The sequence below is a fragment of the Tamandua tetradactyla genome, chromosome 17 (assembly GCF_023851605.1).
Source record: "Tamandua tetradactyla isolate mTamTet1 chromosome 17, mTamTet1.pri, whole genome shotgun sequence".
Lineage (NCBI taxonomy): Eukaryota > Metazoa > Chordata > Mammalia > Pilosa > Myrmecophagidae > Tamandua > Tamandua tetradactyla.
In genome coordinates, this window is record NC_135343.1 from 1,509,120 (window position 1) to 1,525,961 (window position 16,842).

Here is a 16,842-nt window from a genome sequence, read left to right on the forward strand (position 1 = left end):
TGCCCGCCTCCTTGTCACCTGAATCTCAGAAAGAGGGAGGACGGGACTAAACAGACTTAAAGACATAATGGCTGAGAACTTCTCAAATTTGGTGTAAAGCATAAAACTACCAATTAAAGAAGCTGAAAGAACCCCAAAGGGGATAAACCCAAAGAAATCCATGACAAGCACGTCATCAACTCTGAAAACTAAAGGACAAAGAAAAGAGTCTTGAAGCAGCCCAAGAGCAACAGCACCTTACTAGCAGGGAAACAGTAACTTGATGACAGCAGATTTCTCATCGGAAACCATGGAGGCCAAAAGGAAGTGGCACATTTTTTAAGCACTGAAAACTGTCCATCACAAATTCTATAACCAGTGAAAATATCCTACCAGAACAAAGAGGAAATAAAGCCATTTCCAGATAAACGCAAACTAAGAGAACATGTGGCTAGCAGATCTACCACTGAAGAGCTGCTAAAGTCCTCTAAAACAGAAAAGAATTGAACAACAGGCTTAGACCTTAAAAAAAGGAAAGAACATCAGAGTGGTAAATAAAATAAACCAGTCTAAATCTCACAAGATTCCCAAATCACATTTAAGGTTGAAACAAAAATTGTAACACCTTCTGATGTGGTGCTCAATGTCCATGGAAGAAAAGTTAATTCAATTACATTTGAAGTAAGGTTTCCCCACTGTGAAACTGCAAAAAGTTGAGCCCAGTGACACTGGTCTACTGCAGTGAGTCATGTGCGTCTATTGTAAAACCCACACTGTCAATAAGAAAACCACGTACAGCGATTACTTAAAAACACGACACGTAAATCAAAACGAATTCTGGTTAAAAACAGAAGAACAAGAAACAGGAATCAACAGAAAGCAAATGGTAAAATGGCAGAGACTTGAGCCCTAACATATTAATAATTACCTTAAATCAAATGGCCTAAACACACCATTGCAAAATAGATTTGGCACAGTAGATTATAAAAATATTATTTAACAATATGTGAATACAAGGAAGCCACTTCAAATATGACATACGTAAGATGAAAGTAAAAGGAAGAGAAAAACATATTAAGCTTTTTAAAAAAGCTTAAGTGGCTATATTAGTATCAGTTAAAGTCATCTTAAGAGCAATTATATAAGGATCAATTCAGCAGAAAGATACAAGACTCCTAAATGTGTGCACACCAAACAACAGAGCCTCAAATGATATGAAGCAAAATCTGAGAGCTGAAAGGTGAGACAAATCTACAATTCCAGTGGGGGACCTTCAACACTACACTCTCAGCAACAGAACAACCAGACTGAAAACCAGAAAGGGTACAGAGAACTGAACAGTGCCACTGACCAACAGGATCTAATTATTAATATTGTATCAATAATATTATATATAATATACATTATAATTAATATAACACATATAACACACACAAACACTCAACGCAGCAAAACAAAGATGTTTTTTCAAACACTCATGGATTATTCATGAATACAGATCATTATCCTGAGCCATAAAAAAAACCTCAACAAATCTAGAAGAACTGAAATCATACAGAGTCTATTCTCTGACCATATAGAAACAAACTAGATATCAATAATAGAAAGACAACAGGAAAATATCCAAACACTTGGAAACCAAGTGTTCTAGTCTGCTAAAGCTGCCAGAATGCAGCACACCGGGAATGGAACGGCTTTCTAAAAGAGGAATTTAATAAGCCGCTAGTTTACAGTTCTAAGGCTGAGAAAGTGCCCCAATTAAAACAAGTCTATAGAAATGTCCAATCTAAGGCATCCAGGGAAGGATACCTTGGTCCAAGAAGGCCGATGAGGTTCAGGGTTTCTCTCTCAAGTGAGAAGGCACATGGCGAACACAGTCAGAGTTTCTCTCTCACCTGGAAAGACACATGGCGAGCACAGCGTCACCTGCTAGCTTTCTCTCCTGGCTTCTGGTTTCATGAAGCTCTCCAGGAGGCATTTTCCTTCTTCATCTCCAAACATTGCTGGCTGAAGCAGAGTTCTCCGCTTCTCATGGCTGTGTCGTTCTTCTCTGCTCTCTCTGAATCTCTCCCATTCTCCAAAATGTTTCCTTTCAAGACCCACCCAAATGGGTGGAGACACATCTCCACCTAATCTAGTTTAACAACCACTTCTGATTGAGTCACATCTCCAGGGAGATGATCTAATTACAGTTTCAAACAGCCAATACTGAATAAGGATTAGAAGAAAAGGCTGCCTTTACAAAATGGAATTAGGATTAAAACATGGCTTTTCTAGGGTACATAAATCATTTCAAACCAGCACACCAAGCAACACAGTTTTAAATAATCTATGGGTCAAAAAGTCTCAAAGAATATAAAAACAAAGAACTGCATGAAAATGAAAATACAACATATTAAAATATGATACAGCTAAAGCAGTGGTAAAAGGGAAATTCATAGCACTAGCTGCTTACATTAGAAAAGAGAGCAGGTCTCAAAACAGGAAGTTCCTACTTCAATAAAAAGAGCAAACTAAACACAAAACAAGCAGAATGAAGGAAATAAAAAGTAATGTAACAGAAAATAGAGAAAGTACGTGAAAACATTTCAGGAGAAAAATCAATAAAATTGATAAAATCCTAGAAAGACTGACATAAAAATTAAGATGACACAAATGAACAATATCAGAAATGAAATGGGATTATCATATTATCCATTTAAAAAGATAATAAGGGGGCGGGCCACAGTGGCTCAGCAGGCAGAGTTCTTGCCTGCCATGCCAGAGACCAGGGTTCGATTCCTGGTGCCTGCTCATGAAAAAAAAAAAAAGGATAATTAAGGGAGTAATATAACTTTTACACCCACAATGAATTCAACAACTTAGAACAAATGGACCAATTCTTTGAAAATCACTAACTACCAAAACTCATCCAAGATGAAATAGATAACCTACTTAATCCTATAATCCTTAAAAAAATGAATCTGTAGTTTAAACCCCCTCTCCTCCAAAATCTCCAACCTAGATGCTTTTGCTATAGAATTCTATTAAACATTTAAAGAAGAATTAACACTGCTTTTACGGAAATATTTTCCAGAAAATAAACACAGAGGAAAGACTTCCTGAGTCACTGCTAGGACTTTGACACCAAAACCTAGCAGTTTAAAAAAAAAAAAGCAGATGACTATCGCTAATGAACTGATGCCAAATATTAGCAAATTCAATGCAGCAATATATAAAAACAGTTAGTTACACAGCCTGACTAAGTAGGATTCATTCCAGGCATGCAAAGCAGGTTAAAACTGAAAAGTCAATACACTGCACCAGAACGGACTAAAAGAAGAAAATTTACAAGATCACATCCATTTGGTTCAGAAAAAAATGTGATAAAATCCAATACCCACTCTATTCATGGTAAAAACTCTCAGCAATCTGGGAATAAAGAGAAACTTCTTCACCTTTCTAAAAGCATCTATAAAATAAAAACATAAAACGATCAGGCAACCACCCATTAGTTTTCCCTTTTTTGTTTGAAACCACTGAAGAAACTTCTCTTATCTTTTGCTACTCCCTCTCCCACTCAGAACCTGCGAAGTGAACTTGCTCCTCTCGGTGTCCGAACCAGCAACCCCTGGCTCAAACCAGGCCCTCAGCAACGAAACCACCATGGCGGGGCTCCAAGGAACCAACCCCCCACCTACCAAACTCTCAGACCTGCGTGGGCTACAGAGTTTAAAGAGAATAAACAGAGAAGACAGCTATCTACAAACCCAGCGCAACTTTTAAGGCGCTCACAAGGTTAGGTGTCCTCGCACTCCCAAATCAACAAAAACCACCAAAGGACGAGCCCGGCGGAAACGCTGCACCGCCTGACAGGTGCGGGGTCTGGTCTGGCCATGCGGCACCTGGGGCCTCGGCCCCTCCACCTGAGGGGCCAGCAGTCCACCCCAGACGGCCAGCCCCGGAGGGATTTCACATTTTTCTAGTAGCCACGTTTAAAAGTAAAAAACAAATAGGATGAATATTTTTAAAATATTTTATTTAACCCAATATATTCAAATTATTTCAACACGCAATCAGTACGACAGTCAGCGAGATCTCTTACATACAAAAGTTGTTTTTTTAAGTCCTGAATCTCCCAAACCCAACGTGCACGCCTGCCGGCACACCTCCACCAGGAGAGGCCACGCTCGAAAGGCTCTGCACCCACACGTGGCTTGCTTGCTGGGTAAGGCACCTCTATGTGACAAGCCTTCACAGCTGGGTCCACATCATTAAAACCATCTGGGGGAGGTGGCGTCTTGTCCCTTCCCAGCAGCCTGAGTCAAGTTCAGTGGACTCTCCAAGTCTCCCAGGCTCTTCCCCAGGGCACCATCTCAAAGGCCTTGGGGCTGGCCGCAGGCAGCGTCCCACCCCAAAGAGGGGGGGGACTCCTCGTGATGTACCAAGTACAAAGGGCGAGGCATTCACCAAACGACAGGGGGATAACCTGTGGCTGCCGCAGGCCACATCCTGCCCTTTCTCAACACTCGTTTCCAACTGCACTGCCGCCGTCTGGAAGAATCTGCAGAACTTAATACACTATTTGCATTTAAAACGCCTACAGCAACACATCACTCAGCAAAAGTCACTCATTAAAGCCACACCTCGGTTGGTGACTTTGATTAGAATAACCAGGTAGTCACAACTACAAGATCATTTGTCAAAAGTTGTCTTTTTTTTCTCGTTTTAAACAGAAAACCTTAATCATTTTACAAAAGAAGGATGCTAGGATTGAACGAAGTGTTTCTCAAACCATGTATATCTTCCAACAGGTAAACGTAGCATTCTTTGAACATGTCTTCAGCAACAGCAGAGGCACAGAGGAAAACGGGTACGAACGCCTGCCTGCCAGCTTCTCCCAAGAACCGAGGGGCTGGTCAACGGCGGGCACCGTGCCCGCTGCAAAGCCGGTCTGCGGGCGAAGGAGCCCCCGGCTAAGGAGAACCTCTCTGTAACCTCACATTTTTGTTCCACTGTTCAAACCAATCATAAAGACTTCTTTGTGGAAAATGTATTTTGCAATAAATTATCAAAAGCTTCATTGACAGTCGCAGCAGATACAGCTGGCTAAGGAACACTAAATATGGCCAAAATGGAGAGAAATCCATTTCCCAACTCAGCACTCAGTAACCTTCAGGCCCGGAGCTGCGATTATGAAAATGGCCAGGAAAAAAGATATTAGTTATGAAAAACAAAGATTATCAATCAACTTTATTCTTTAATTTAACAAACTCACATCTGCCCAAGTCCTCACCTCCCACCAGCAATTTCTGCCTGCCCCTCCCAGAACAAACTTCCCAAGAACTGAACACTGCACACCATATACTTCATCGCTTAATCTATACATTAAGCCTCAAGTTATTACATCCGTCCACTGGAATGCTGGTTACACTATGAAATTATACCTCTGGACTCATTACTTCAGGGATTCCTATGAACTCAGGTTGATAATTTAGATTGTGATCTTTAAAGCTCCACATTTGTCACCTCACGTAACAGTGCTTCCTTTAAAATTTGCTTACTAAATAGTATCTGTCACCAAAAAAAGCATTCACACCTGCCCTTACATTAAAAAAGGAACTGACCCACTGTCCCTAATTAACAGGGACGGAGGCATGTTCCCAAGAATTAAGCTGTCACCTTCAGAGAGTGACGCACAGGAACTCCGTGAACGCTGGGACAGCTCTGGGAGGCCCCCAAACACACAGCTCTATACACACACACACAGCCCTGAGGACTCACTCCACAGCCAAGAACGTGGCGGGTTCACGGGCTCGAAGCATTTTCATGGCACAAAACCTTTGTAACCACCAAGAACTCCTGAGACAAAAGAGTTCAGCGGCAGGAGCCTCGAATCGTTTGGCAGACGTGCAGCCCACTCAACAGACTCTGGCATCCTGGCCACCTGAGAAGTCCAGAGCCTGCCACTCCCCAGCTGTGCCCAAGTCCATCCAACTCTGCAAAAGGAGGACAGACCTACCTGCCCAGGTGCCCCCAGCAAACGAAGGCTACCAAGACAGAGCCCTACAGCCTTACAAACGCAAGGTCTGCCCTCGTGCCCCAGCATAAGGGACCCGAGTGTGATTGCTCTAGCTGACATATGGCATAACAAACGTCATCTAAACATCCAAAGAGTCCTGCCTGTGAACGCTAACAATTTACTTCCATCTTGTTTATGCAGGGAGGGCTAACCTGGAGGCAGGGAAGAGGTGATTTGGCAAATGCTGATGGAGACACAAACGAACCTTTCTGCTGGTGGGGAACAGCAAGCTGTTGTCCCCAGAGTCCCCTCCTGCCCTGGGCGGTCTGTAGGTAGAGAAACTTGTTTCTGAGTAGTCTACAGGCTCCCTGTCTTCACCCCTTTGGGTACATTACAAGCTGTTTTCTCTAACTGACCGGTCCCTTCCAAGGGGCATGTTGTGAACAAGTAACTTCTCACGGCTAAGAAAGCATGCCATGGTCACCTGCTTTGGTGTCACGCAGGCAGTGGGGGCAGCAGTGGATGGCCCAAGAGGTAAGGCCACCATTTAGCGTCACACTGAAAAAATGTTGCTACCTTACTGGACAAGTTCTCTCTTCCCACCAAGACAGAATAAGTCAGTAAAACGATTCTCAAAGGGGGCCTAGAACACTCCACACAGCCTTCCCAGATCCTCAGATAACCTGAGTCGGCGCCCCGTGCTTACCCATTGCGCTCAGATAATGGTTGAAGGCCTGGCAGGGGGGGCTGGGGGTTTGTGTTGACTTGTCACAGCTCATGGGTGCCGGGCTCCTGTCTGTGTCAAAAGAGAAATAGCCGCTGGAGGAGCGAGACAGCAAAGAGGATCTTCTCACAAAGATGAACAGCGGGGATCTGGTGGCAAAAGGGCCGGGGCTGGCCGGCGGTGGGCCCTGGGGGCAGCGGTCCCCTCTGCCTTCAGGATTACCTTCTTGGGGCTCCGCCTGGAGCGCGGGAGGGGCCCCGGGCCTGAGCTGCGGCGGTGGCGCCGAGCGCTGCAACCGCCCGCCTTCTCCCGCACACTCAGAGCTTACATCAGAAGGCTGCTTTGCCATTTGGTCGTTTTTTCTGCAAGAGGGAAAATCCCGGGTAAGTAAGTTGAATAACTTTTCTCTAGTTCCTGAATACTCCAAGTGTTTATTCCAAACACCCTAACAGTAAGTCCTCATCCCTCGGTTTAGCCTCCCAAGCAGGCGCACACCTAAAGCCACCGGGTACGGGGCGGCCTGGGGGAGGGGCAGGCCCGGGCTTCCTCCCGCACACCAAACCCAGGAACGATTTCAGCGGCTTGGGCCGCCTCTCCCCCGTCCCCGCGGCCGCGCGGCCCCGAAGCCTGCGGCGCAGGCCGAGAGGGGCGGCCCGGGGACTCCCGGCAGGCTCGGGCTCCCCGCCCCCGGGCCCGCGCCCAGTGCAAGGGCAGCGCCTGCGGCGGCTGGCGCCCTCCCCGCTCCGGCCCCATTGTTCTGCCGAAAGTGCTGAGGGCAGCAGTCTGGGCGGCTTGGCAGCGGCCCGGGGCCGGAGTAAGTGCGTCACAATAGAGCTGGGAGTTCGGCGCGCGCTCGGCCCGGCTCCGGCGCCGCGGTCCCGCCCCGGGGGCAGCGCGCAGCGCCGCGGGGCGGCCCCTCTCCAGGAGGCCCCCGGACGGCCCGGCGCAGCCCCAGGCGAGGGCGCCCCGGGTCCCCGCCGCGACCCCCACCGTCCCTCACCTCCGAGGCCACCGCCCGCCAAGGTGCGGCCACCCGGCCCCTCCGCCGACCCCCCCCGCGGCAGCGCAGGAGACCAAGCGCGGACTCCGGCTCGGAGCGCCCGCGGCCCCGCCGGGCCCCCGCCGTCCCTCCCGCCGCCGCCGCCGCCGCCGCCACCGCCGGGCCCATCCTCCGCCGTCCGCGCCGCCCGCTTCCCCATTGGCCCCGGGCGGGCGGTCGCGCGGTCGCGGCCAATGGGCGGCTAGGCGGGGGCGGCGCCGGCGGGCCCGGCCGCCCAAGCCCGGGATTGTTGACAAACTCGCCGCCCCGAACGGCCCCGGCCAGCGGCGCCTCCGGCCGCCCGCCCGCGCCCCCCGCCGCCCCTTAGCGCGGCCCGCCGGGGCCCGGTAGGCAAAGGCCGCCGCGGAGCAGGCCAGCGGGCTCCGCGGCCTCCCTCCCGCCCTTCCTCTCCGGGCGCCGCGGCCGCGCGCCGAGTCCCAGCAGCCGGCACGGCCACGGGCAGGCAGAGCCCGGAGCTCCCCGGACCATGGCCCGGCCCGGCTCCCGCGCGCCCGAGCCCCGGGCTGGGTCTGCGGCCTGCAGCCCGCCCTCCGTGTGCCCCAGCGGCGGCCGCAGGCCCCTCGCACGTCCGAGAAGGTCAGCGCGGCCGCGGCCGGACTACCCGGCTCGAGCGGGGCACGTCAGCCCAGTCCTCCGCGCGGCGGCGCCCACCCTCCCGACCTTCCCGCGCCGCGAGCCACAGCCCAGGGGCCGCACTCGCTCGGCCCGCGCGGGCGCGCCTCAGAGCGGGCCCCGACCCCGACCCCGCCTCGGCCTCCCGCCCCCTCGCCCCGCACACGCCCCCCGCGCGCCGCATCCCTACCCGAGCCCTGCGGCGCGGACGACCCCTCCCCAAGGTGGGCGCGCCCGCGGACAGTCCGCGGCCGGGCCGGCAACCACCAGGACAAGGCCGGGGGACCCCGCCCGCACGTGCGCGGGGAGCGGCCGGCGGTGGCGGCGAGCGGCCCCCGGGAGGCCTTTACCTTGCGTTTTTCGGTCCGAGAGTCAGAGTCAGACATTGGGGGGCCGAGGGCCAAGGGAAGGGCGCCGAGGCGGCGGCGGCGGGAGCGGGGCGCAGCGAGCAGCCCGCGGCGGAGCCGACTGCACCGGGCAGAGCGCGCGAGACGGCGGCGGGAACTCGGCGGCGGCACCCGAGACGCAAGAGCCAGACGAGATCGACTCGCGGCGGCGGCGCGGAGCGAAGTGAAACCGGCGCGGGCCTGCAGCCCGACTCCTGCGCACCGCCCCACGCCCGTGTCCAATCACCGCGGGCCACGCCCCCGTCAGGCCCCGCCCCGGGCGCGCGGACCGGCCGTCTCCGCCCCCGGCGGCGCGCGCGCGGGCGCGGCCAGGTGAAGGCGGGGGTCGTGCCCGCAGGGTCCTCCCCCGCCCCACCTCGGCCCGCGCATCCGCGTCGCGCGGTCGCGGCCGGGATCTCTCCCGCGAGGCCGCGCCCGCCGCCCGCCCCCCGGCACCCCTCGGCGCTCCCGAGACCGCTGTGCGCGCGGAACTAAGGGGGCGCTCCTGGCCCGCTCCGAGCTCGGCCGGGCCGCGGCCCCCCGAGGAAAACAGGGTTCGCTGCTGCCCGCCCGAGGTGCTTCTGCTAGGCTGCGGCGATGGCGCGAGTGCGCGGCGGTGACCCGGCCTCGGGGCTCCGCCTTCCCGGAGGGCTTGGGGAGCGAGGTAGACCCGGATGCGCCGACTCTGGCCCTCCTAGCCCGCACCTGCCGTGGAAGTCGCAGGCGCTCTTCCCCGCCGCCCGCGGGCCCCCCTAGCGCTCCTCCCGGCGCCCGCGGGCGTCCCCCGTGCCCCTCTCTCACCGACACTCGGGGAGGAGACGGCCCCCGGGGGAACCGAGCAGGGCGTCGGGAGCCAGCTGCCCCGGGCGCGGGGTGGGATGCAGTGCGTGGCGAGACCAGGTGAAAGAGGGAAATGAAAAGACTCGGAAGAAAAAATCCTTTTGAGAAAAAGGTGAAAGGACCGAGAAGAGGGGCTGACTCCAGCTGAGGGAGAGGACGATCCCACTCGGTTCGGGCCCTCGAGGGTTGCCGGGCTCTCCAAGGACCGTCCCTCGGCCGGCAGAGGCCAGGGAAGTGGTCGCAGGTATTCAGGACGCGTGTGGAGACGGACCCACCGGGGCCCAGAGCCCGCGAGCCTCCTCCCGGGGCGCTCCCATTTCCTCCTCGGGGTCCGCAGCTCGAGCTCCCGGCTACACCGGCTGCCCTCCTTCCAGGTGCCCACGCCCTCCCCCCTCCGACCTTCCCCCTGCGCGCCTCTGTTCCCTCCTCCTGGGCCTTGGCGACCACTAGTCGTGGCGGCGGTAAGGCGGGGGCGGCGGAGAGATGTGCCCCCAGGGAAAGGCCAGGCCGGGCAGATTGAGGAAACAGGTGGAAGAGGGGAGGGGGCGCCTCTGGGCGCACGGGGCCACCTTGGTCAGTTTTCGTTGTCACGTCAGCAGGCCGTTCAGTCAGCGTGACATCAGCGCAGCCCCCGGGTCAAGGCCCAGCGCATCCGCCAGCGAGTCCTGAGCGGGGTGCGGGAGGCCACGGATTAACCGCGGGCCTGGAGCACGGCCCCATCCGACAGTGTCGCCGTGGAGGGCCCGGGGGTGGGCATGGCCCCGTGGCCTCGTAGGTGGAGACCTCTCCCGACAGCTCCCCGGCGTCCCTGCCCGCAGCGGCGGCGGCGGCCTCGGACGGCCTCTCGGTCTTCCTGGCTCCGCGCAGCACCCGGGAAAGGGGCCGCACCCTGTCGCACCCTCGGGGAGCCCCTTGCCCGGGTTTCCCGCCCTCGCCGCGGGGCTGGGCAACGCGATCAGGGGGCCAGAGGGCGCCACGCGGAAGCAGGCCTCGCTGCTGGAGGTCGATTCCGGGGCAGCCCCGCCGCCCCCGGCCGGGAAGAGCCACGGGCCCAGGGAGCCGGCCCGAGGCTGCGTGGGAGGGCTCCCCGGACCCGGCAAGGGAAGGCGCGCTGGTCGCCCCATCCTCACTCAGGCCCGTCCGCCACGGCCACGACGTGCGGAGAGGCTGGGGTGAGGAGGGAGGCGGCCTTGCACTGCAAGAAAGGTGCAAGAATGCAGGGGGCAACCGGGGTCCGCTTAGTAAAGTCCTCGCCCAGGCGTTGCCTGCGCGCTCCCCCCGCTGCCCCAAACCAACTCTGCAGGAGCCAGCCGCCCTGGCCTGCCTCCCGGTGCCCCGCTAGCAGCGGGAGCGCCTTTCCCGCGGGCCCCTTACTAAGCTTTCCCTACACCCAGGATCTTCCAAAGGACGGTGGCCAGCGTCCAGGGCCCCCGGCGGGATCCGCGCCGGAGCCCAGTTCCCGGGGGCAGCGGCCGCTCTCCGCGCGCCGTCCGTGTGTCCCGCAGCCGCCTGTGGCTTTGCCGGGAGCGTTGCTCCGGGTTGGCCCGCCCCCGCCCGGGACCGAGGCACCCGGCTTTTGCGAGCAGAACCGAGGGAGCCTTCGCCAGAGCGGGTTTACTTTTTATGTTTTGATTTCCTTTTTTCACCCAGCACCACAGTTTTCCGAAATCACTCGGAATCTGAGTCACCGCTGACGGCAAAGCTATTTGGCGGCTTCTGCGGGAGCCCCCGGGCAACCCGCCCCGGGCCGCACCCTCGGGGGCTCCCCTCTCTGACCCTCTGGTGGGTGGGGTGAGGGGTCGGGCTCCGGGGCGGGGCGAGGGGAGGGGAGAGGGCAGAGGGGAGCGCGCCGAATGCTCTGGCGGCCCAGCCCCCACCCAGCAGCCCCGAGTGCGCTTCTCCTGGCCGGCGGGGTATCTGCCCCCTCCCGCCCCTGCCGACCCCGGGCGCGGGGGAAGCGGGCGTCGTGGCTGCGGTGGGGCGGGCCGCGGAACCTCCCCCACGCGCGCTATAACTTGGCTCCCCGCTGGGGCTGCCGGCGGCACTCCCCTTCCCTGACCAGGGCTTTCAGGGGCTCCGGGTGGAAGACCTGGGCGGCCCACGCGTGGGGGACCCCGGCGATCGGTGCGTGGACCGAGACATGCGTAATGTTGCAGGCGGCCGCACCCTCAGGGCCTCGTCCTTCACCGCGTCGCACAAGTCCGGCAGCTGCAGAGGACGACACAAGGGGACAAATGAGACGTTGGCCCTGCCCGCGACCCTGCCCCAGGCTCCCACCCGGAGCGCCTGCAGACCCATGCCGCGAACTCGAGGCGCCCCTCAGATTCCCAGGAGCAGGAGACAAGCAGCGCTCCTGCTCCGCAATTCCAACCTCGGTGCCTCTGGTCTGACGCAAGCCCGAGCTCTTCTTAGGGAGGGTGGGCGTGGGGTCTGCCCTCCTTCCCCGGGAGCCGAGGTCGGGTCCAAGCGAAGGTCGGGGACTGATGGGTTCCTCTGTCCCCCGCCCTGCCTCCTCTCCAGCGCCTCCCGCCTGAGGCCTGGGGCGCCACCCTCTGGCCGCTGAGGCAACTGAACAGGCGGCGGCGGAGCAGGTGAGCAGTGGAGAAGGTGAACCCACGCCCCTCCCCAGCCCTCCCCAGACCAGCACCCTGACCCCTTAGCCGGCTGCCCGCGGCTTCTGAACAGCTGGCCCGGTGGGAAGGGGACAGGCCAAGGCCCTTGGCACCGTCTGGCTGCGGCCACCCGGCTGCTGCTGGCACTGCAGGTGCACCCAACGCCAGCACACAGCCCCCCCCCCCCCCCGCAGCCCCTGGCCCTCCTGTTGTTTTCTGACAGCCCTGGGAAGTCCTGGACACTCACTGAGGGAGAGGAGAGGCAGATCAGGGATTGCAGGGCTGCACTGTGTGCATTTTTATTTCATTTCCCATAATTTAGGTGCCAGTGGTTTTTTCGTGTTTTTTTTTTTTAATTCTTGGAGGTGGGGGTGGGAGCCACCACAAATAATAGATTGTTTTTCTAAAACTAAATTAGAGCAGGGCAGAGGCCCTGCTTTCCAGCCCTATAATCAGCATGTACACTTCACTCTGATTTTTCAAGTTCTCAGTCAGCAGTAAATTTCTTTCATTCCCCAAATTACAGCCCCTCCCCCCACCCCACCCCACCTTTACCCTCAGCCCTGAGCTGCGCTGTTGTCAGATCTCTCTGCAGCAGCTCCAAGTGCGCTTGTGGTGTTCACAGGCAGAAGGGGGTCCAGACACTGGGGTGGGGGAGAGGTGGGGGAAAGCATGCGTCCTCATAGTCCAACAGTGCCCCCCTCCAAAGCCTCCCAGGACTGCAAGTTTGTACTGAAAAGCTTCGTTCTTCACACACTGTGGTTAAGCACCATCAAATCAGTACCGAAAAGACTTTGATCATATTTGCAAGATGCATGAAGGCGAACTTTCACTGACCAAGATTTCAAAGTTAGTAATTAATGCTCTTGACAAATCTCGACTCATCTGTCAGCCCTCGCTATCTCTAACCACAGTTCAAAGCCATGGGGTGGGGTGCAAGCCCAAATACTGTGATTTTACTTGAGATGATTTTCCCCTTTAGGTTTGCATTGTGAAACTCAAGCAATTTCTGGCGTGCATTCAGCAATGGGGGAAATTCAATGACGTGGATGTATGCCGTGTGGACGAGCGTGGGTTTGGTCTGTCTGAGGCTGAACACAGGACAGAGCCCCTGGGGCAGGCCTCACTGGGCAGGTTTCGGTCCAGGGTGAGAGGAAGGAGCAGGGATGGAGAGTGAGGCCAGGGAGAGGTGAAGGGGCCTCACCCTTTTGTATCCAGAGGCGGCTGGAAGAAGACACTGACTGCTCAGAATCTGGCCGTGTCTAAACTTCTGGGGCTCCCTAAAGTCCACCCCCTTTCTCTTTTTCACAGGCTGCAGTGGGAACCTCGCAGGGCCTGGACTCCGGGCTGATGGGTGGGCATGGCTCCCGGCCACAGCCGCCCACCCGCTGCTGCTCCTGCCTCTCGGATGAGAAAACCGACCATCTCTCCCCATCTGGACGCGGCAGGGGTGGCCCTAAAATTAGGGCCTCCTTAATGCAAAGCCAATTTGGGCAGCCAAAGAAGCAGTGGTGGCCACACCGTCCCAGCACATCTGTCACCCTGGAGCCCATGAGGGCTAAGCAGAAGGGTGTTCATGCTGACCTTGGTTCCCAGACACGCACTTCCACACGACAGACGTAAGTGTGGCATGTGCTGTAAGGGCCCCTGGCCATGCCGGTTTGTGGCCCACTTCTGCTGGACAAGGCACCCCGACCCTACCCATGTCTTTACGAAGAAAAGTCATCAGCTTTAATAACAGGACAGCATCAACAAGTGACAGATTCTTGCAGGACCCAAGGCATGTGGCTGTAGAGACGTTAATACAGCATGTGTCGGGGGAGAGATGGGACAGTGGGCCGGGACACTGCGGCCGGCACTCACCCGTGGATGTCCCTTGTCACCACCCTCCCACCTTCATCTCTATGGGGCCTTTGGCCCCCAGAAAGACCTCAGCAAAATCAGAGCATCAAGGATGGAGAGAGAGGAGGAAATATGGACAGCCAGGGGTCCCTGCTCGTGGGAATGCCGAGGCTCTGCTGCCCCGTGTGGAAGAGATGCGAGGGGGGGTGTCAGGCCACGCTGCAGGCCGGGCCAGGCCCCCTGGGGCTGCCCCCCCCCCCCCCCAGAGCCTCAGGAGGGCGGAATGGACGCACCGGCCTTTGTCCCCTGACTCCCGGCCTCCACACGGAGCCTAGGACATTCACTTTGCCTGCCCCTTGCCACCTTTCATCATCTCCTCTAGGACCACACACGTCCCTTCTCCCTCCTTGTGGGGTTTAAGTAGCCCTCTCCTGCTTCCTGCCCTTGGCTGCAGATTCCCTACCTTAGGAAAGTTTTCTTCAAGTGATTCCAACAGTGTGTGGCTGAGAGAACACGGCCCGGCCTTTTGTTCAGCTGAGCCTCAGTTTCCTCACTGAGAAAAGGGATATTGCCTCTCTCCTAGGGTTTTATAAGGAATGATGAAATAGTAAGTAGGTAAAATGTATTTATATTTTAAAATAATAATAATACCCTAGCACCACTGAACCTGTCACACAGTAGCTAGATGTTAATTCTCTTCATTTTCTTTCCTGTCATCTTTTATTTTCTTTAATGTCCCTCGTTCCTGTCTGTGTATGGATACAGCAGAGCCTGGTATTCGCTAGTCCTGGCCCCTGTAGGTTGTAAGTTATAAGAGATAAGGACTCTGCTTTCTCCTCCCTCTGTAGTTTCAAAACTTGGCATAGTTCTCATTTTGTCGCCGGGGTGCCCGTCCCAAGCCACGGGGCCCAGCCCTGGTTCCTGGGCCAACTGGCCTCCCCAACGTGCTCCATTCTGGGCGTGCTGTCCTTGCACTCTCCCCCTGTCTAGTTTGCTGGCTGCCAGAAGTGATGTCCCAGAAGTGGGATGGCTTTTAAAAAGAGGAATTTAATAAGGCCATGAAAATGTCCCAATTAAAGCAAGTCTATAATAATGTCCAAATTAAGGCACCAACAGGAAGTTACCCTCACTCAAGAAAGGCCGATGAAGTTCGGGGTTTCTCTCTCAACTGGAAAGGCTCATGGTGAACACGGTGACGCCTGCTAGCTTCCTCTCCAGGCGACCTGTTTCATGAGGCTCCCCCAGGGGCGTTTTCCCTCTGCATTTCCGAAGCTCTCTGGCTGTAGGGTCCCTCCTCACCGTCCTTGTCATTCTAAACTTCTCTCCACAATGCTCCCTCTTTGAAAGGATTCCAGTAAACTAATCAAGACCCACGGGAAATGGGCAGAGTCACATTTCCATCTAATTAATACCCACAATTGGGCGCGTCACGTCTCCCTGGAGATAATCTAATCAAGTCTCCAACCTGAATGGGGGTTAAACGAAAGGTTGCCTCCACAAAGTGGGATTAGGATTAGCCTATGGCTCTTCTAGGGTATATAAATCCTTTCAAACTGCATACCCTCTAACAGGGATCATGAGCATAGTCCTGTTTTGGGATTATCTGCCTACAGTAATCCCCATCCTGGGAAATTCTCATCTGTGAACTTTCTAACGTCATCAGGATCTAACGCTGGCTGCACAAACCATCTGTGAATGTCCAGTGCTTGCCTGTATCAGCACCGCCCCGCTCTCCTACCCGTCCAATGACCTCTATCCAATTGGACTTGCTCTCAGTGACGACCACAGAAATAAAACTCTACTCACTCAATTCTGAAATGTGACTTTTTTCACATTTTAATAACTCTAAAATTAGATACATCTTCCAGCACTTCTTTCTTAGTAGCATGTAAAATATGTTTTAAAAATATAATCTGTGTAGGCCTTTGCCTACAGTGTTTTCGAATGCATCTTTTTGTATACCTTTTTTAGCATTTGGTCCAGGGATTGCAGTGTATCCATCACTTCTGGCAGCCAACCTGCCAACAAAAGTTCCAGAGAGGCGTAGAGGACTTACCCCACTTCGAGTCCCTGTATCCTCCCCCATTTGCAACATAACTGTCTTAAATATTTCCTTGAGGTGCAGGGAGGGCATCAGACAGTGTGATAGTATTTGCTTCAACAACGAAACCTCATGTACACAGCTGAGGAGGAGAAGGAGGGCCCAGCCTATTGGCCAGTACTTTTGCTTACTGTGGCATCTCTTCCTTCTTAATATTCCAATTTCCTCCTTGTTTTCGTTTCTTTAGGGAATGTTTAGGGAACTTCCTTTGGCCATTCTTTTAGACCAGGTCTGCCAGTGACAACTTCTGTGAGTTTTCCTTCATTTGAGCATGTCATGATTTCCCCTTCCTATCTGAAGGACGTTCCCACTGGATACAGGATTCTGGGTGGGAGGTCTTTCCTTTCAGGATTTGAAATATGTGCCCTTTCTTCTGGACTCCACGGTTTGGAAGAGAAATCTGCTGTCACCTATGTGGTTTCTCCTTGCATGAGAGGTGTTGTTTCTCTCTCACTGATTTAAAAAATTCTTTTCTTTGTCTTTAAATTTCAGAAGTTTGACTAAGATCTGTCTTGGTGTGGATTTCTTTTGTTTTATCCTGTTTGGCTTGCTCAGTTTCTTGAATCTGTAAGTTTGTGATTTTTTTCTTTTTACACTTTGTATTGTGCAATAAAACATATGCAGAAGAGTGATAAATTTCGCAGTACAGTTTAACAAGAAGTTATAGAGCAATACAAAGTGTGGT

General features: G+C 55.0%; 1 protein-coding gene and 1 long non-coding RNA gene across 9 annotated transcripts in view; one reads left to right on the top strand and one right to left on the bottom strand.

Moving 5' to 3' along the window:
* The window catches only part of BCL2L11 (BCL2 like 11), a 33,259-nt gene extending 24,314 nt beyond the window's left edge, over nucleotides 1-8,945 (bottom strand). Inside the window, exons 1-4 of one of the 5 annotated variants that reach the window (XM_077133723.1) lie at nucleotides 7,200-7,530; nucleotides 6,927-7,066; nucleotides 6,687-6,776; nucleotides 3,981-5,145 (exon numbers count right to left, since the gene is read on the bottom strand). In XM_077133723.1, the coding sequence (XP_076989838.1) occupies nucleotides 5,117-5,145; nucleotides 6,687-6,776; nucleotides 6,927-7,053 (246 nt within the window). In that variant the 5' untranslated portion in view covers nucleotides 7,054-7,066; nucleotides 7,200-7,530 and the 3' untranslated portion in view covers nucleotides 3,981-5,116. The other 4 variants (XM_077133722.1, XM_077133720.1, XM_077133721.1 and 1 more) reach the window with 4 other exon arrangements.
* A 1,780-nt stretch (nucleotides 8,946-10,725) lies between these two features.
* On the top strand, nucleotides 10,726-16,630 carry LOC143660575 (uncharacterized). Of its 4 annotated transcripts, none has more exons than XR_013164130.1 (7): nucleotides 10,726-10,774; nucleotides 11,253-11,384; nucleotides 11,759-12,193; nucleotides 12,924-13,063; nucleotides 13,197-13,361; nucleotides 13,526-14,663; nucleotides 15,670-16,630. It is a non-coding gene; the product is annotated as an uncharacterized LOC143660575 (long non-coding RNA). The 4 variants fall into 4 exon arrangements; XR_013164131.1 differs by having other exon boundaries at nucleotides 15,720-16,630; XR_013164129.1 differs by lacking the exon at nucleotides 15,670-16,630 and having other exon boundaries at nucleotides 11,759-12,019; nucleotides 12,123-12,193; nucleotides 13,526-14,736.
* The last annotated feature ends 212 nt before the right edge of the window (nucleotides 16,631-16,842 follow it).